This window comes from Salmo salar, chromosome ssa18 (assembly GCF_905237065.1).
Source record: "Salmo salar chromosome ssa18, Ssal_v3.1, whole genome shotgun sequence".
NCBI lineage: Eukaryota > Metazoa > Chordata > Actinopteri > Salmoniformes > Salmonidae > Salmo > Salmo salar.
The window spans coordinates 75,954,881-75,975,615 of NC_059459.1; the positions used below are offsets into that span (position 1 = coordinate 75,954,881).

The window sequence follows — 20,735 nt, forward strand, 5'->3', positions numbered from 1 at the left end:
CAATAACATATCTTATTGACAGACAAAAAAATGACAATCAACATATATGAACCTTTTGTATCCACTTACAGTAGAGAGAGAGAGAGAGAGAGAGAGAGAGAGAGAGAGAGAGAGAGAAAGAGAAAGAGAAAGAGAAAGAGAGAGGTTTAACAGGCACAGACAGAGAGAGAGAAACATGCCCAGACAGATGCTGAGACAACAGGGTAAGAGACAGTGAGAAAGACAAGGACAGGAAGTGAAGTGAGAGAGTGTGAGGACATAAAGTACCAACAATTATAGGACCTCCAACTAACATGATTTATTCAACAACATTTAACTGTTTTTCTCATATAAATCACTCATCAGCATTTCCCCTGGTCCTTCCCCTGTCCTCTTTCTTGGCGTGGTGCCAGCCTCCTGACCAGTTGATGGTCACCTCACCCCTCTTATCCAGCAGGCACTGGGTGGCTGTCAGGGTGGCACCATCCACCGCTGCAGCATAGTCATAGAAACCCTCCACCACCGGACAGTCATAACCTGGGAACAGGGGAATAGAGGAATGGGGGGGGGGGAAGAGATAAGGTAAAGGACAGAGGAAGAGATGGAAAAGGAGAAGGGGGAGAGAGAGATATAAAGAGAGAGAAGTAGAGAGAGTGGTAGATAGAGAGGTAGAGAGAGAGGTAGGGCGGGAGAGAGAGACAGTGGTAGAGAGAGAGAGAGAGAGAGAGAGAGAGAGAGAGAGAGAGAGAGCGAATGGGTGAGAGGGAGGAGAAGTGAGAGTGACAAAGACCGAGAGAAAGAGGAAGGATGGGAGGAAGGACCAGACAGAGGTGTGGAGGAGAAACAAAGGGAGGAAGAGAGAGGCGGAAGAGAAGGAGAGACAATGAAAAGGAAGGGTGTTGGAGTGGGACATGGAGAGATGGGGAAGACAGAGAAAACACATATGGTGAGATTGAGCAGTTTTTCTAAGAAAGGTTGGCAGAAGATGAGTATTCCCCATCCAGTGATACCAGACTGGGGTGGTATCCTTCCTACAAGCTCCCACCCACAGACCTAGATAACATCAGTAGCCTATGAGGGCCGTCAGCATCAATCTGTTATTTATATCTTCAAATATATAACTGGAGGGATTTTAATGTAGATATTTAGTGTGTTGTCAATCAACCTTTTGCCCAGTAGAGGCAATGGGATGTGGGTCATGTTTATCGGGTGTTAGAGCACCCTCTACTGCCAGCAAAACAACATTACATGAAATGACAATGGTACTCTCTCCCATCTTTCTCTCTCCCTCTCATTTATTGATGTCTGTCAAACTAAGCTCCAGGGACCCCGTCCTTCCCTCTCTTTTTACCCAGGCCAAAGTCTCCGGACTGGGGGACATCATTGTCTCCGTCCTGGCTGATTTTGTGGAGGTGCTCCAGGTAGGCGTCTGTGTTGAACTTGGCCATCTCCTCAATGGTCGCAACATGGGGCTTCACAACACTGAGAGAGATAGACGGACACAGACACTGATAGACTGTTCCAAAGCATTCTATCTACTTAGCTAACACAGAGTTCTGGAACTGTTCTACAGAGTTCAATTCAATTCAATTTCAATTCAAGGGGCTTTATTGTCATGGGAAACATATGTTCACATTGCCAAAGCAAGTGGAGTAGATAATAAACAAAAGTGAGTTATTGAACTGTTCTATAACTGCAGGTAGAGCTCAGAATGGGGTACTGGCTTTGGAGCAAAATGGTAGCTAGCTATTTGATTGAATCTTTAAACTAAAAGAATAACTACAACTCCTCAAACATCCACAATCTGTGTGAAACAAGCACCAAGTTCAGTTGGTTAGCTAAGGTAATGGTCGCCTAAAGATACCGACCCTTCCGTTACACTTGTTTACACTGTGCTGCACTGGGGTCGGAACACAATCGTGGTTACATTAAGTCACCATGGAGCCGGCGCGAGATATGGGTCGGAAAATGTACCATAATGCAGGGATGGGAGACGTTACTCCAAATTAGACCTTTATCCACACTGTTTCATCGAGAAATACTGGAAATACTGCTCGTTTTCCTGGAAAACTGCCCTTTCCATTCTTATGCTAGCTAGCAATAGCCTCCGCAGCCATTTTGAAATAGCAGTGTCAGTCAATCAGCTGCTTTGTGCCATTCCATAATTGCTGCTGTGTTTACTGTTAGCTAGTATGAGGACAAAAAGGGGCAGTATTTCAATCTTCTCGATGGAGCAGTTTGGATAATAGTAAAATGTTTAGTACAGAGGCACCTGCTGTCTCTAACTCTGAATGATCGGCTATGAAAAGCCAACTGGCAGAATTTTGAAAAAATATCCTCAGTGTACAACGTAAAACATCAAATAATGCATGCAGAGCAGAATTAGGCCGATATCAAAATCCAGAAAAGAGACATTACGAGACACTACAACCACCTTCCATAACAAAGCCATCACCCACAGAGAGATGAACCTGGAGAAGAGTCCCCAAGCAAGCTGGTCCTGGACTCAAAAACACAAACACAAACACACCCCACAGAGCCCCAGGACAGAAACACAATTAGACCCAACCAAAACATGACAAAACAAAAAGATAATTACTTGACACATTGGAAAGAATTGACAAAAAAACTGAGAAACTAGAATGCTATTTGGCCCTAAACAGAGAGTACACAGTGGCAGAATAGCTGACCACTGTGACTGACCCAAAATTAAGGAAATCTTTGACTATGTACAGACTCAGTGAGCATAGCCTTGCTATTGAGAAAGGCTGCCAAAGGCAGACCTGGATCTCAAGAGAAGACAGGCTATGTGCACACTGCCCACAAAATGAGGTGGATACTGAGCTGCACTTCCTAACCTCCTGCCCAATGTATGACCATATTAGAGACACATATTTCCCTCAGATTACACAGACCCACAAAGAATTCGAAAACAAATCCAATTTTGATAAACTCCCAAATGTATTCGGTGAAATACCACAGTGTGCCATCACAGCAGCAAGATGAGTGACCTGTTGCCACAAGAAAAGGGCAACCAGTGAAGAACAAACACCATTGTAAATACAACCTATATTTATGTTTATTTATTTTCCCTTTTGTACTTTAACTATTTGCACATCATTACAACACTGTATATATTCATAATGACATTTGAAATGTCTTTAATGCTTTTGGAACTTTTGTGAGTTTAAAATTTTTTTATTTCACCTTTATTGAACCAGGTAGGCCAGTTGAGAACAAGTTCTCATTTACAACTGCGACCTGGCCAAGATAAAGCAAAGCAGTGCGACACAAACAACAACACATAGTTACACATGGAATGAACAAACATACAGTCAATAATACAGTAGAAAAGTCTATATACAGTGTGTGCAAATGTAGTAAGATTAGGGAGGTAAGGCAATAAATAGGCCATAGTGGCGAAATAATTACAATTTAGCATTAACACTGGAGTGATAGATGTGCAGAAGATGATGTGCAAGTAGAGATACTTGGGTGCAAAATAGCAAAAATAAATAACAATATGCGGATGAGGTAGTTGGGTGGGCTATTTACAGATGGGCTGTGAACAGGTGTAGTGATTGGTAAGCTGCTCTGACAACTGATGCTTAAAGTTAGTGAGGGAGATATAAGTCTCCAGCTTCAGTGATTTTTGCAATTAGTTCCAGTCATTGGCAGCAGAGAACTGAAAGGAAAGGCTGCCAAAGGAGGAGTCGGCTTTGGGTAATGTTTACTGTACATTTTTTATTGTTTATTTCACTTTTGTTCATTATGTACTTCACCTGCTTGTAAACATTTGTTTCCCATGCCAATAAAGCCCTTAAATTGAAATTGAATTGAAAATTGAGAGGCGGAAAATCTGTCTCCATCCAGCAGGTGGCGTTTTTTCGTTGTTTTGCCGACCAAACAATGAGTTTTTGTATGGAGGTCAATGAGAGTGTCAAATTTGGCCAACAAAAAAAATGTATGGCTTATTTGTTACGTGAGGTTTATTTGACCAAATAGAAGTTTTGTAATGCTTAAGATTTTATGAGTGTACTGAAGCAAATAGGACACATCCTGGCAACTGAGAAAAAACACTTTATATTGCTGTTGTCTCGAGATGGCTATGTATATTCATGACATATGTCTCAATTGAATACAGGCGTTTGATGTCAACAAACTGTTATCACATTATTTTATTTTTTTATGATTGCTGTATGAAATGTAACCACCAATACAAAGAAAGGTTTTGTGGTAGCTACAAATTGTAAACACATTTATGCACAACATTTGAGAGAAATAAGCTTTTGTCAGTATGGAACATTTCTGGGATATTTTATTTCAGCTCATGAAGCATGGGACCAACACTTTTCATGTTACGTTTATATTTTTGTTAAGTATACTATAGCTTTCCTCTGGCTACACCATGGTGCTACCCTACAGAGTGCTGTTGAGGCTACTGTAGACATTGCAAAACAGTGTGTTTAATCAATTATTTGGTGATGTGAATATATTTACTATAGTTTTATCTAAAAAGGATAACTTTTTTAAATGTTTCACTATTTTTAATTTTATGAAATCCACTGATGGTCCTCCCCTTCACCCTCTGAGGAGCCTCCACTTTTCCATACATTATTCCACATTTTTCCTGTTTGATCTATTGTCTATTTATTGTTTAAGCTCCAGACAAGCTTTAAGTAAATGCCAGAAGAATCTCTGAATTCAACTGGGTCTGCACATTCTCCAGTGTTCTAACCATCTGCAAAGAACAGGCACATTCTCCAACCATCTAATGAACAATATCTTCTTTGACATTGGAAACCTCGACTCCACCACAGCTTCGCCGGGTGCTGTTCTTCATTTTAATTTTTTTTTTTTCCCCTCGTGGACTCCACCTTGCTTTGTCGTGGTGTAGGGGCTTTGTTGCTTCAGCGGGAACTATAACTCTCCTGTATGTATGTACAGTGCCTTCAGAAAGTCTACACACAATGTTACAATGACTTGTCCCTTATGAAGTTAGTGAAAACTTAGGGCTAGACTTGCAAACACTGAAAATTCTTACAATAGCCTTCCTTTCCTCAATACAACTTAATCTGAAAAATAATTTGATAGAAAGTTGAAAATTACCAGTGTACAGAAAGTATATGCACGGACTTACCTCGTGAATTATACGAGTCGCCTGGATTTTATGTTCCAGCCCCCGGAAAACCCGTCAATTCTGTGAGTTTGCTGCCTTGCCCTTCCCCTAATAGCACTTGGAAGGGATTGGACTCTAGTCCCGACACGGGCCTTCCGTGTAACGGTAAAAAAAATTTTTTACATATCCCTGTACTGCAATATATGTCGTTGTTGCAAGTGCTACATATTCCATTGTAGCCTACACCTATTTCCAATTTGTTTACATACGCTATTTGTTTTGACTTTTTAAATGTTTTTAGGAACAAGTGGTCTAGTAAGTAACATATCCATCATTAATATTTTCTGCTTCATAACACGTATTACAGTGCCTTATTAGTATTCATACCCCTTAACTTATTTCACATTTTTTTGTGTTACAGCCTGAATTCAAAATTGATTAAATATATTTGTTTTCTCACCCATCTACACATAATACCCCATAATGAAAGTGAAAACATGTTTTTAGAAATGTTTTGCAAATCTAATGAAAATGAAATACAGAAATAACAAATTTACATCAGTATTCACGCCCCTGAGTTAATAAATGTTATAATCACCTTTGTCAGTGATTACAGCTGTGAGTCGTTCTGGGTAAGTCTAAGAGATTTGCACACCTGGATTGTACAATATTTGTACATTGTTCTTTAAAAAATGTTTCAAGCTCTGTCAAGTTGGTTGTATTTTATTAGGGATCCCCATTAGCTGGTGCCAAGGCAGCAACTACTATTCCTGGAGTCCAAACACATCAAGACACTTACATTATACATAAAACAGTACACCATATAACATTGCTACACATCCTCAACACAAATTGCACAATACCACCATACAACAATACCACACTCTACGTGTGTGTAGAGTGTGTGTGTTAGCACCTGCGTGCCTCTTCACAGTCCACGCTGTTCCATAAGTATTTTAAAAAAAATCTGATTCTACAGCTTGCATCAGTTACCTGATGTGGAATAGAGTTCCATGTAGTCATGGCTCTATGTAGTGCTGTGTGCCTCCCGTATTCTGTTCTGGACTTGGGGATTGGGGAGAGACTTCTGGTGACATGTCTTGTGGGGTATGCATGGGTGTCTGAGCTGTGTGCTAGTAGTTTAGACAGACAGCTTGGCGCATTCAGCTTGTCAACACTTCTTATAAAACAAGTAGTGATGAAGTCAATCTCTCCTCCACTTAGAGCCATGAGAGATTGACATGCATATCACTGTTGCTGCTGCCCTGTTCTGAGCCAATTGTAATTTTATGAAGTCCCTCTGTGTGGCACCTGACCACACGACTGAACAATAGTCCAGGTGCGACAAAACTAGAGCCTGTAGGTGTAGGACCTGCCTTGTTGATAGTGTTGCTAAGAAGGCAGACCTTTATTAGACAGACTTCTCCCCCATTTTAGCTACTGTTGTATCAACATGTTTTGACCATGACAGTTTTCATTCCAGGGTTACTCCAAGCAGTTTAGTCACCCCAACTTGCTCAATTACCACATTATTTATTACAAGATTTAGTTGAGGTTTAGGGTTTAGTGAATGATTTGTCCTAAAAACAATGCTTTTAGTTTATGGAAATATTTAGGACTAACTTATTCCTTGTCAACCAATCTGAAATGAACTGCAGCTCTTTGTTAAGTAATTTCAGTCGCTGTGGTAGCAGATGTGTATAGTGTTGAGTCATCCGCATACATAGACACTGTCTTTACTCAAAGCCAGTTGCATATCGTTAGTAAAGCTTTTTTATAAGGGTCCTAGACAGCTGCCCTGGGGAATTCCTGATTCTAACACGCCCAGAGTGTGCAAAGCTGTTAAGGCAAAGGGTGGCTACTTTGAAGAATCTCAAATATAACATATTTTGACTTGTTTAACCCTTTTATGGTTACTACATGATTCCATACATGTTATTTCATAGATTTGATGTCTTTACTATTATTCTACAACGTAGAAAATGGTAAAAATATAGAAAAACCCTGGAATTAGTAGGTGTGTCCAAACTTTTGACTGGTTACTGTATGTGTTACAATTCAACAATGTTTACCAGATAATCAAAAAAACAAGGCTTAAATCAGTCAGTCATAATCATCAGGAGGTGAAACGCAAAACTGACCTACCCTCTGTAGTTCCTTGCGGTCGGAGGCCGAGCAGTTGCCATACCAGGCAGCGATGCAACTAGTCAGGATGCTCTCGATGGTGCAGTTGTAGAACCTTTTGAGGATCTGAGGACCCATGCCAAATCTTTTCAGTCCCCTGGGGAGGGGGGGGGGGGGGAATAGGTTTTGTCATGCCCTCTTCACCACTGTCTTGGTGTGATTGCACCATGTTCGTTTGTTGGTGATGTGAACACCAAGCTCTCAACCTGCGCCGCTGCAGCCCCGTCGATGAGAATGGTGGCGTGCTCAGTCCTCTTTTTCCTGTAGTCCACAATCTCCTTTGTCTTGATCACGTTGAGGGAGAAGTTGTTGTCCTGGCACCACACTGACAGGTCTCTGACCTCCTCCCTATAGGCTGTCTCGTTGTTGGTGATCAGGCCTACCACTGTTGTGTCATCAGAAAACTTAATGGTATTGGAGTCGTGCCTGGCCATGCAGTCGTGGGTGAACAGGGAGTACAGGAGAGGACTGAGCACACACCCCTGAGTTGAGGATCAGCGTAGTGGATGTGTTGTTACCTACCCTTACCACCTGGGGGCAGCACATCAGGAAGTCCAGGACCCAGTTGCAGAGGGCAATGTTTATTTCCAGGGTCCTTAGCTTATTGATGAGCTTTAAGGGCACTATGGTTTTGAATGCTGACCTGTAATCAATGAATGGTATTCTCACATAGGTGTTCCTTTTGTCCAGGTGGAAAAGGGCATTGTGGAGTGCAATAGAGATTGCATCATCTGTGGATCTGTTGGTGCAGTATGCAAATTGGAGTGTGTCTAGGGTTTCTGGGATAATGTTGTTGATGTGAGTCATGACCAGCCTTTCAAAGCATTTCATGGCTACAGACGTGAGTGCTACGGGTCGGTAGTCATTTAGGCAGGTTACCTTAGTGTTCTTGGGCACAGGCACTATGGTCTGCTTAGAACATGTTGGTATTACATACTCGGACAGGGAGAGGTTGAAAATGTCAGTGAAGACACTTGCCATTTGGTCAGCGCATGCTCGCAGTACACGGCCTGGTAATCCATCTGGCTCTGTGAATGTTGACCTGTTTAAAGGTCTTACAATGTGATAACGCTCTCCGTAGCCAGTCTTCCGGAACAGCTGGTGCGCTCATGCATGTTTCAGTGTCATTTCCCCTCGAAGCGAGCATAGAAGTAGTTTAGCTCGTCTGGTAGGCTCGTGTCACTGTGTAGCTCTCGGCTGTGCTTCCCTTAGCTGGCTATACAGTATGTACAGATGACTAGATAGCTAGCTATGTTAGCCGCTTATTTGAGTTAGCCTGCACTGTAGCTAATAGTTTATTTTTTACATTTACTTAAAAGGTTATCCCAGCCATGTGGACGATTGGAAACAGGGCAGCAAAGATTACTTGTCACCAGAGCATATTAGCCTACTATTTACCTGTGAATAAATTAATATAATGGAGAGTGGGTTAAACTATTAACCCATTGAATAACAATACCTTCATACAAACTTGCTATGCTGAATTCTTGATGCACGACCGAACAGCTGCTACATGCTGCCATATGCTGCCAGCACGCCCACAAGCGAGCGGCACGAGGCAATTCACCGCATGCTAGGTGGCTGGTAGCGGGGTGAGACACGACGGTGCTGCAGGTGCTCTATTGTTCCTGAGGGGATGTTCTTTTCCTTGGATCCACAGTGATTGCCTTAAAAAAATATCCCCTTTCCTCAATACCCAAGGGTCCTGTACAGTGGCGATTTTAGCATGTCAATCTTGGTGGCGCAAATAATCAAAACATTTTTTAGATGCATGCTAACCAATACACAACTCTAACCAATACATTAAATGCACTATAACGGTGACAAACGGTGCCCACAAACTTTTAGGGTCTGCTCTACATAAAGCGGTCCAGAGAGTGGAGCTTATGGCTGACTTGCTTAAATAAATATGGTTTCTACTGACTCCTTGTGGATTTGTCTAACTGGACAAGAACCACATTCTTGTTCAATAATGAATGCCGACATGAGTTTTGAACCATACAATTCTGATCATTACATTCACAATAATTATGTAATTAACACTTAGCTCTAAGTATAAGCAAGAACAAGCAAACTGCAATGAGGGAGGCTTATTCGTTCAGCAATTTCAAAATGGACAGCGACAGACGTTCAGATAGATGTCAACAAGTTGAGGCCTTTACTCTTCTTTAAGTCGGAGAGAGAGCCAGACTCCAGTTTAAGTATTTTATTAGGCCTATGTGGTCTAAAAAAGAAGGACAATACAATTAGTAGCCTGTGTCTCACCCTAAGAATGTGGTCCCTAATGTGGTCCCCTTAGACGCGTGTAATTCCAAGTTCTATTACTGAACAAAAATATTTGATTGGGAAGACACTGTCACTGGCAACCATGGTTACGAGGAGGAGATATGTTGTTGGGTCTGTAACTTACCACCCTCCTCGTGGAGAAAAGCACCAGAAATAATTATAACAAAGAAAAACAATTAAATACAACATGCTAACATTTCCTAAAATGATTAATATGCTAATGATATGAACCTATAAAAGCAACACAACGCAGATGTACAAACTACGGCATATATGACGATAAGCGGTTAAGAGGCAAGCCGTCATTTCCATTAAGACATGAGCGAGCTGAGACGGATGTAGCTAGGGTGAGACATAGGCTACTAACTGCTTACTACACAACATACACTTAGTATTACATCACTTATGCAGCAGCATACTAGACATATTTATGGACTCACCATAGTTGTGCTGTGCTCACTTGAACAGGAAGTTGGCACGGTGGCCCTTCTTTTGGGCAAACTTCTCAAATCACATTTATAAAGCCATTCTGACATCAGCTGATATCTCAAAGTGCTGTACAGAAACCCAGCCTAAAACCCCAAACAGCAAGCAATGCAGGTGTAGAAGCACGGTGGCTAGGAAAAACTCCCTAGAAAGGCCAGAACCCAGGAAGAAACCTAGAGAGGAACCAGGCTATGAGGGGTGGCCAGTCCTCTTCTGGCTGTGCCGGGTGGAGATTATAACAGAACATGGCCAAGATGTTCAAATGTTCATAAATGACCAGCATTTAAGTGCTACGAGAACAACCTGCAGGAGGCCTGGTCTGAGACGGTCTCTCTTCTCAAAGTGGTTGGGCACCAACCCAACCACTTTCAACAAAGTCTGGCATTCTCTGGAAGATGTCATGCTGGATTGACAGCATGGCCAGCGCAGTTAACATTTTCTGGCCATGGAGTTGAGTTTGAAGGTTTTTATCCTTAAGGGTTGAAAAGTTTGACGCGACAGTTATCAGAGTGGTGATGATTTTGAGAAGAGAGACCGTGTCAGACCAGGCCTCCTGCAGGTTGTTCTCGTAGCACTTTATTTAAATGACTGTTTTGCCAGTGTGCAGCTCAGGATACCGGTAGTGTGGACAGCTCCATTTTCTACTTCTCCTGGTTGACCACAACCCATAGCGTGGTAGCACACTGGAGCTCTGTGGTCATTAAGGAATGTACATACTGCGGGACAAATGGGCTGTCCATCAAGCTTTCTGCAATTAAATGGTCACCTTCAGAAAATCTTTCTTGCACATGAGCAGCAATTGTCACATGCCTCCCTCACAGGTGCTGGAACACACACCTCTTGGCAGAGGGAACACAACACCCTGCTACAGCTCAACTCCCCGTGGAGTGAAAAAGGTATGTGATCGTAGGCGCAGGGGAAGGACAACAGAGGCAGAGAAAATTACCGTTACAGGGAATGTATTATTCCTAACACAGTATTGTGGGGAAAACGGGCAGGACGGAACCAAAGGAAGTAAAAGTTAAAGAGTACCCCTCTCCTACCTGCCTACCCACTACTTACCTAATCTTTTAGCACCTCCTGGCACGCTAACCAAAATACAGGGGGTGGTCCGCCCAGGTCTTACATAATGTGCAGACAGATTAAATACTTCAGGTTCTGTATTCCCACAGGCCTCTTAGCTCAACACTCCCAAGGTGTGTTCCCCTCCCCCAAGGAACAAATAAAACAGAATAATTACTAACTTAAAGTGAACAATTTCAATAATCAAACTCACTAATTCCTATTGGCATAGCAGCTACAAACCACTTTCAACAAAAACTTTCATGGACTAACACCCAACACAGGACATCAAAGACACTCTCCCATCCTGACAAAGGAACACTGGCTTTTATCCAGCTGCAGAAGGAGTTGGTAATTGAAGACAGCTGTTACCCCTGACGAGAGGGAGGGTTCAGAGCGCAAATCATCAATGGGACCAACCAATCAGCTGCTTGAGAAATCCAGGATTCCATTTCCTGAAATACACACACACATACAAACCCACATCAACACAGAAACTGGGTAACGTAACAGGTGCAGTGTTAAGTGTTTCCGCCTTGGTTCAGTGGCATTAACATGTCCTTTGGCCAGTGCGTTAGTTTGCTCGCAAATGTTTTGAATGTTCACCTTGAAGTTGATGACTGCTTCGGCGATTTCTGCTGCATCAATGGTTCGTATTGTACAACACATCCACCTCTGTCATGACCAAGGAAAATAACTCAAGCAGTTGCAGAAATGTGGGATCCTTGAGTTTCATGGACAGGACATAAGCCTCGCTGATGGTGATCTCATCCCATCCAGGCTGAGTGCGGATGTCCTCCATCCACTGGGTCAGTGCCTCAACCGTCCTGCCACACAGCATTGACGGTTCTGCTTTTGAAGTTCCATTGTGTACCCGGTGGCCTGGGGACCCCTCTGTTCGTCAATTAGTATTTTGGGTGAGCCCGTGAAAAAGGTGGAAAGGAAGGATAGGTCTGCAAAAATTACACTATCACCATTACCATGTGTGATTTACAGGAGACGTCAGTGGTCTCGTCTGCCTGTACAGACGCAAAAGGGGTATCAGACACCTCCTTAGCTATAGCTTCTCTGTACACTTCATTCATACAATCCAAAGGTTTGTTTTGGATCGCGCTTGATGTACCCTTCAAAATGGGTTGGTCGTCAAAATGCCTTTGTAGCCTGTAATCTCCTTCACACATGGTCTAAAAAATACAGCTGGTTCAAGGAGTCGGCCGACTTGTCAGTGCTGTCTCACAATTGCCAAACAATTTAAATGCACGTTATAATTCTGGCAACTGGCAAGCACGTACCTATTCTCCTCCATTTGTTGGTTATGAAAGTGGATGGCTCATCTAATTGTCTAGCTGAGCCAGTAATCCCAGTTTAACAGCGTTGTCTATCTGTGATGCACAATTCTCATGTTTTGAGCCCCTTTATGACAGATGTTTTAAATCCTTAAACATGGATTTGGATCACACATCCTCTCCACTGAATAGCAGGCAGGGGAAAGAAAATAGTGATTGCTTTGAGATGCTTGCAGTTAGCTACTGCTTCCTTCCAAACCAATCATTAAGTTCAGGGTCAGAATATGCATAGAGAGAAAAGTGCATTAAAAGGGAATTACGTCCCCTTAACTTGGGACTGAATTCCCCAGATTCAGGAATAGGAAGAGGGCGTTTTCCCGCTTTCTGGACCTGCGCCATCTGCTGGTGGATACTTAACACTCCTACAGGCACCTTCACTACAACATGGGCTATAATTAGTAACTAGTGAGCCTGATATGTGCAAGTGTCCACCCATCAATGTCAGTTCAGTGGAGTGATCGCCACAGTTAAATACAAAACATGCATCTGATGTAGCTCTTGTTTCATATGACTGCAAGAAAGCTTTATATTTCACCTGTTATGTATATTTCACATCCAGGACTTGAGACAGCCAACACATCCTGGATATACTGGAGACTGCAACGGAATGCTTCTTACTTTGGACGACTTTGAGCTTTGTGAACACAGGCGTTTCCAGGGAGACGCTGCAGAAGCCGCCTTTAAGATTAGCCTAGAAGCCCCAAGCAAAATTACCCTTTAGCTACCACAGTGAAAAATGTCTGTTGCCGCCACTGTTTTTGTGAATAAGAATCTTCAAAAAGTGAAATCACCCCCCAGATCAATTTGTTGAAGAGAAAACAATAACAGGTGCTAAATATCTGTCTGTTAGGCATTGTGCACTGCCAGACAGATATCAACCATGGCTTGGAAGGCAACTGGAGTTCTTACTGTTTTCTTACTTGCACTTGTTGCAGAATCCACCTGGTCTCTTCCTACTTTTATGACAGTCATTTTAAATGACCCTATCACACTCCCCTTCTCTGGATCATGCCATGGGGGTGTCATGGAGTTGAGGCGTTATCAGGATGGTCCATCAGAGGCCATCATCAAGAAGACGGTTGCTGAACTTGACCGAGGGGTTTTAATGGATGAAAGATGGACAGAATGTGTCTACCGTTAAGGCAGGGAATGTAACCTACGACCCTGTCTTTAAGGACAGGGTATCTGTGTCCATGGATGGTTACCGACAGGGAGACCTTTCCCTCAACCTCACCGACCTACGCCTTTCTGATCAGGGGACATACTGGTGCTTCTTCAGCCCTGACCACCAGAAAGGAAATCCGGGAGCTGTCATTCTCACTGTCACTCCCAAAGAAAAACACGACGACGACACAGGAAGGCCAACATGGGTGGTGGTGGTGGTGTTGGGGGTGGTGGTGGTGGTGGTGGTGGTGATCATCCTAGTTGTTGTAATTATATATTTTTGTGTAGTTAGAATGAATGAAGCAAGGCATGTGTGGCCTAGAGTGAATTATTCTCAATTCAGTCCCTGTCCAGTAGTGGATCAGGGTGGGGAGCATCCATCTTTCGCCATAAGTGAAAGTGAATCAGAGACAGAAGAAAGGAGAGGGACAGGGACAATGATGTGAGGTGGTATGAGTGTGTCTGCAACAACAATATTTTTCCACGATGTAAAACTAGATGTTTTGGTCCCCACTAAAATATCTGCCCATGTCAGAGAAAATGTCACTCTTCACTGCCATGCCATAACTGACAGTGAAATAAACTTCCATTGACAAAAAGATGTTCAACCTTCTGTGCTGAAGGTCGAAACAGGGCATACTACCTTTGACCCCGTGTTTGAGGACAGAGCATCTGTGTCCAAAGATGGCTACAGTAAAGGTGATCTTTCCCTCACTAACATAACTCTTTCTGATCGGGGGACCTACCGGTGCTTCGTCGGCCCTGACAAACAGACGAGGGGAAACCCTGAAGCTGTCACTCTCACCATCACTGTTCAAGAAAAGCCCTCTGAGGACACAGGGACATGGTCCCCACGGATAGAGGTGGTGCTGGCGGTCATGGTGGTGCTCATTGTAATAGGTCTGGTTTTCTGTGTAAGCCTCTGGTTGGGAATGAATTCCCCAAGATTTTTATTACCCGTCATCCGTCTTCTCCATAGACGGAAATCACATTCACATACTGATCCTACATACATGTATAGTCAGTACAGAGGGTCCTATTGATGTAAAGGAGCGGGGAGTCCAGGCCAGAGCAAGGCAGAGGTTCTGGAGCATACAGTACAGTACCTTCAGACAGTATTCACACCACTTGACCTTTTACACATTTTGTTGTGTTACAAGGTGGTTTTAAAATGGATATGCCATTTTTTGTCAACAATCTACACATACTCTGTAATGTCAAAATTCTAACATTTGTAAAAATGAAAAACAGTAATATATCTTGATTAGATAAGTATTCAATCCCCAAGACAATACATGTTAGATTCCCCTTTGGCAGTGATTACAGCTGTGAGTCTTTCTTGGTAAGTCTCTAAGAGCTTTCCACACCTGGATTGTGCAACATTTGCCCATTATTATTTTCAAAACTCAAGCTCTGTCAAATTGGTTGTTGATCATTGCTAGACAACCATTTTCAGGTCTTGCCATATATTTTCAAGCAGATTTAAGTCAAAACTGTAACTCGCCACTCAGGAATTTTCACTGTCGTCTTGGTAAACAACTACAGTGTAGATTTGTGCTGAAAGGTGGATTTATCTCTCAGTGTTTGGTGGAAAGCAGACTGAACCAGGTTTTCCTCTAAGATTTCGCTTAGCTCAATTCTGTTTATTTTTGATCCTATAAAACTTCCCAGTCTGGTTCGAATCCAAGCTGTACCACATCCGGCCATGATTGGGAGTCCCATAGTGCAGCGCACAATTGGCCCAGCTTCGTCCGGGTTTGGCCGGGGTAGGCTGTCATTCTAAATAAGAATTTGTTCTTAACTGACTTGCCTAGTTAAATAAAAAAAATTAAAAAAACATAATGCAGCCAGCACTATGCTTGATGGTACTCAGTAATGTGTTATATTGGATTTGCTTTAAACATAACACTTTGAATTCAGGAGACAATACTTAATTTCTTTGCCACATTGTTTGCAGTGTTACTTTAGTGCCTTGTTGCAAACAGGATGCATGTTTTGGAATATTTTTTATTCTGTACAGTCTTCCTTCTTTTCACTCTGTCAAAAAGATTAGCATTGTGGAGTTACTACAATGTTATTGATCCATACTCAGTTATCTCCTATCACAGCCAGTAAACTCTATAACTGTTTTAAAGTCACCATTGACCTCATGGTCAAATCCCTGAGCTATTTCCTTCCTCTCCGGCAACTAAGTTAGAAAGGACGCCAGTATCTTTGTAGTGACTCAGTGTATTGATACAGTGTAATTAATAACTTCACCATGCTCAAAGGGATATTCAATGTCCGTTTATTTTTTTTCCCACTGATGTGGTGCCCTTCTTTGTGAGGCATCGGAAAACCTCCCTGGTCTTTGTGGTTGAATCTGTGTTTGAAAATCACTGCTCGACTGAGGGACCTTGTGTGTAAGACCTTCGGCACGGCCAGGTGCGCCACCTAAGAGGGCGACGCCAAAGGTGGAGCAGAGACCACGTCCCGCACCTGAGCCGCCGCCGTAAGAAGGCCCACCCGGACCCTCCCCTTCAGAGTCAGGTTTTGTGGCCGGAGTCCGCACCTTTGGAGGGGGGGGTACTGTAACGCCCTGGCCATAGAGGGTTTTTTTTTGGTTAAGCTAGGGTGTTACATTGGGTGGGCGTTCTATGTTCCTTTTTGTATGTTTTTGCATTTCTTTGTTTTGGGCCGCGTGTGGCTCCCAATCAGGCACAGCTGAAGTTCGTTGTTGCTGATTGGGAGTCACACATAAGGAGCATGTTTTTCCTTTGGGTTTTGTGGGTAATTGTTTCTGTTAGTGTTTGCACCTGACAGGACTGTTGGCTGTCGGTTTTTCTTGTTTTGTTTGCATAGTGTTCTTTAATAATTAAAAATGATGAACACTAACTCCGCTGCGTTTTGGTCCACTCTCTCTTCAGACAGCCCTTACAATCAGCCCTCTGATTACAATGAAGAGCAAGACGTGCCGCTCTGTTCTGGGCCAGCTGCAGCTTAACGAGGTCTTTCTTTGCCACACTCGACCACACGACTATACAGTAATCAAGATAAGACAAAACTAGAACCTGCAGGACTTTCTTGGTGAAGTGTGGTGTTAAAAAAGCAGGGCATCATCCCAGTTCCATGATTAGTAAGGAGTATTAGGGTACAATTATAGGTGATGATTAGTAAGGAGTATTAGGGTACATTTATAGGACTACTGTTCAACCTCTATATTACAAGTTACTCACCTTCCAATATTTCATGGATTAAACAATTGAATATGGCAACTTTCAGGTGGAATCAAACCACTATTTTTGATTCACTAATATATTTTTTTGCATAAAGGATCGCCAAACCAGTATTTTTCTTGCTCATAAATAAAGTATTTTTAAATCTACAAACTGGTGCTGAAAAGGAGATAAATATGTTAATGTTGATTTCTCTCATTGATCCATAATATTCTGAACCGTTCTCTCCAAATATTCTAGTGAGTCTGTCAAGAATATTCAAATTAAAGCTACACCAAATTTAAAGGGATGGTTTAAGATAAATCTACTGAAAACCCTATTGAATTAAAACTCCACGAGAAAATCTGTTGGCCAGCAAGTGAGTGGGTTTTCAGTGGTTGAATTACATTTATTCAGCGCTCGCAAGGGAACTGTTACGCGACGCATCTGCATAAGGTAAGTCTGAATACCAACTACTGAAAAGCGTGTTGGAAAGGCATACATTTCCTAAGTCTGAATCGGTCCCTAAGCATGCATCATCTCTGGTGACCAGGGTTGTGCTTAATTCAGAATTTTTGAATTGAGTCCCATTCAACTCATGAGTTAAAATTCTAATTGAATTGGCTACACCCCACATTATGTAGAATTTGAATTTGAGTTTGAGCGACATAAATCAGAATTTAATTAAGTGCAATTCAAAGAAATTCCACTCAGTCATATAATATGAGAGCTTCATTGAGTCTCACACTTCCAGATACCAAAGAATTTATAACTTTTCTCTGGAAACACAGTTTATATACTCTTTTAACACTAGAATAGCCAATTATATTAGCCATTTGATTACTTTGGCTTGTTTTAGAAGGCTTTACGGGCAACTTGAGCATTAAGTGCATTCTGGGAAATGTAGTATTTTCCCCATATTGACCAAAATGTAAGTGATTAATGAAAAATAATAACTTAGAATATTTGCATACAGATTTTATTTTCTTTGATCGTTCATTTTAAGAGTTTGTCCTGAAAATCCATTGTTTCAACAATATTTTATAAGCATGTACACAACAACATGTTTTATGTACAAGATGTATATTTGTACAGACTACACAGAATAGAAGAGACATTAGATTTCATTGAATTTCACTGAATTCAATTATATTTCCTTCAATTCAAATTGCAATTATGTATCCTGTTTACTACTGCAATTCAAATCCAATTCAAATTCAATAATTTAATTCGCATTTATGAGGCATTCCCAATTCATTTCTTTTTTCTTTTTTTTCTCATTCTCAATTCAATTCTGGATTGAGCACAACCCTACTGGTGACACTTCTCAATGAATCATCACAAAGATGATCTATAGACTGACTATCGTTGAATCGAATGTGTCCCCTACCACTAGAGATAGTACTTCTATCTAAACGTATATTTAGGTATTTGTCCTTAGTATATGGACGACAAAAAAAAAAAACATTGTAAATGAAGGTACCTGCATATAGGCTGTTATTCCATGCCCAAATCATCTCGAAATGTCCCAACAAGCGATTCAAATTGGAATGCATTTAAAACACAGACTGGGGTTTAATCACTATTAGAAGGCCTAGCCTATTCCTTCGTTAAATTAAAACTTTCAATTGGTCCAGTTAACAAGGACACAGTCAAACCATTCATATCTGATGAAGTTGGACAATTGTCGATTATGTCGTTACATACATACAAATAAGTTTGTACAACATGTCAATCGTGTCGTTTATAGGAGCAGACAACAACGTTTGTTTAACATGTCAATCGTGTCGTTTATAGGAGCAGACAACGACGTTTGTTCAACATGTCAATCGTGTCGTTTATAGGAGCAGACAACGACGTTTGTTCAACATGCCTTTCACCGTAAAGTAGAACAAGTTGTTGTCGTTCGGCTATCAGGAAGAGGGCTCCGGAGCAGGCGCTCCGTTATAAATATATCTGGTGACGCTCAATGGCCTATCTCTAGCGAGTGTAATGTTACATATGTCCTCCAGGTCACTAGAGATGCCAGACAACTTAACCTTTCATTGTAATGAATAATTCCTTTTTCATATCACAAGAGATGGTGGGGGAAAAGTTGTTAACTTAGATTTCATAGTGAAGTTGGACGAGGTACCGGAGTGCCAAGTCTTGGACAAAAAGGCTTCTCAACAGTTTTTAACCCCAAGCCATAAGACTCCTGAACAGGTAGTCAAATGGCTACCCGGACTATTTGCTTGTACCACCCCCCAACCCCTCCCCCCAACATTAATGTACATACTACCGCAATCAGCCTGACTAACCGGTGTCTGTATGTAGCTCGCTACTTTGTTTTTATTTCTTTACTTACATATTGTTCACCTAATACCTTTTTTTGCACTATTGGTTAGAGCCTGTAAGTAAGCGTTTCACTGTAAGGTTGTTGTATTCGGCGCAGTTGACAAATACACTTTGATTTGATTAGATTTGAAAGACAGCAATCCTCACTTTGATTCTGCCACTGACATCCAAGGATTGAAATAGACATATCATTGCTGCCATCACATGCTAAAATTAGAGTTGTCCTGCTCAAAGAAAACAACAGCGTAGCTAAATCATCTCAAAATATCCCCGATTCAAATGCAGATGCATTTAAAACATAGAGTTAAACCACTATGAGTAAGTAGAATTTCCCTTCACCAAATTAAAACGTATATTTGTTACAGTTAACAAGCAAACAGGTTAAGTCAAATAATGAATATCTGATTAAGTTGAATATGTATTAAGGCTACACACAGGCTACATTATTAAATATATTGTTACCTCTATATTTAGAAGAGATTGTCCTCAAAGTGTAGATTTGTTTTCTCTTTTTCCTATTTTTTTGCCTATGAGGTTCATAGGCTATTGTTTGCGCTTCCTGCTGTGAGACCAATGATGTATGGTGCGCTGAGTGCGACACTCCTCTTCATTTTTTTTTTAAACATTGGACTCGACAATCAAGCTCATCGTATTTGAAAAGCTCACTTGCAAAAGCACAAGGAAAGTGGGCTTTTGAATATTTACCCATCTTTAAACATTACTACTGGGCTGCAAATGCCAGGGCATTAGTGTACTGGCAATTAAGTTTCCCTGATAAGTCGGACACTGTTGTCCCCCTGTGGATAAATATGGAAGTCAATATATATATCCTGTTTCTCTTGCTACAGAAAACTACAGAAAATCTGGTAATACACCCTCTGCTCTTAGGCTATACTTCTAACGTCAACCAAAGAAAATATGAACTGTAAAATAGTTTATAAAGAAACTAGATGGAAGGTTCCCTCTAAAAGTCCTGTAGGGATGGTGAGAGGGTTCCTAGGCTCCTCAGGGTCTGTCTTAATTGGATGAAGGATGGAGGGGTTGAGGGACTGGGACTCTGGCTGGGTGGGGAGAAGGACAGATCAGGGGAGACACGACCTGACTCAGACCCTGTCCTGGATGCCCCAGCAGAGCTACTGCTACTGTCCCTGGGGAAGACTGGGTGGATGTGGTAGGTGGTGGAGAACCCCCCTGCTGGCCGGGGCAGGAAGTGTGTGTAGGGGGGCATACTGTATAAACTGCCATCTGCATGGTCTGGATGAACTAGGGGTTCTACATCAGGTTGTACATGGGCATACAGGACCTGAGTTTGGATCTGGGACTGTTTCCCCCAGTTCTTACTGTTTTCACACTTTAATAAGTCAAGTTTGTTTCATCTACACTTCATATGAGAATGTCTCAAACACTAATCAGGCTAGAACTGGTGTGTGGATACAAACTGAAATCCAACAGAAAGTGTGTAGAGTTATCCTGGGTGTCAGTCTGTTTCTGAACTCTTACCAACTCCTTAATGGTACTGTCATGTCATGGCTTCATAATGAGAGCAATGGAGTTGTCAAACTGTTTGCTGCATTTTCA

At 41.9% G+C, this 20,735-nt stretch overlaps 1 protein-coding gene across 1 annotated transcript; it reads right to left on the reverse strand.

The window, feature by feature from the left end:
• Positions 1–264: 264 nt before the first annotated feature.
• LOC106578052 (histone deacetylase 8-like) lies at positions 265–20,385 on the reverse strand. The gene is made up of 3 exons (XM_045700609.1): positions 20,267–20,385; positions 1,331–1,461; positions 265–516 (listed from the first exon to the last, which is right to left on the reverse strand). Exons 1-3 carry the CDS (start codon positions 20,383–20,385, stop codon positions 335–337), a joined length of 432 nt encoding a protein of 143 aa, XP_045556565.1. The 3' UTR covers positions 265–334.
• Between the last annotated feature and the right edge of the window lie 350 nt (positions 20,386–20,735).

What these genes read in the sequence shown, in the direction of transcription:
- LOC106578052 (XM_045700609.1), bottom strand. Translation starts at nt 20,385, where the DNA reads ATGCCCCCCTACACACACTTCCTGCCCCGGCCAGCAGGGGGGTTCTCC. An exon ending in GCTGGGGCATCCAGGACAGG is followed by an intron (nt 1,462 to 20,266) that starts GTCTGAGTCAGG and finishes TATCTCTCTCAG; the next exon opens with TGTTGTGAAGCCCCATGTTG. An exon ending in GTCCGGAGACTTTGGCCTGG is followed by an intron (nt 517 to 1,330) that starts GTAAAAAGAGAG and finishes CCCTGTTCCCAG; the next exon opens with GTTATGACTGTCCGGTGGTG.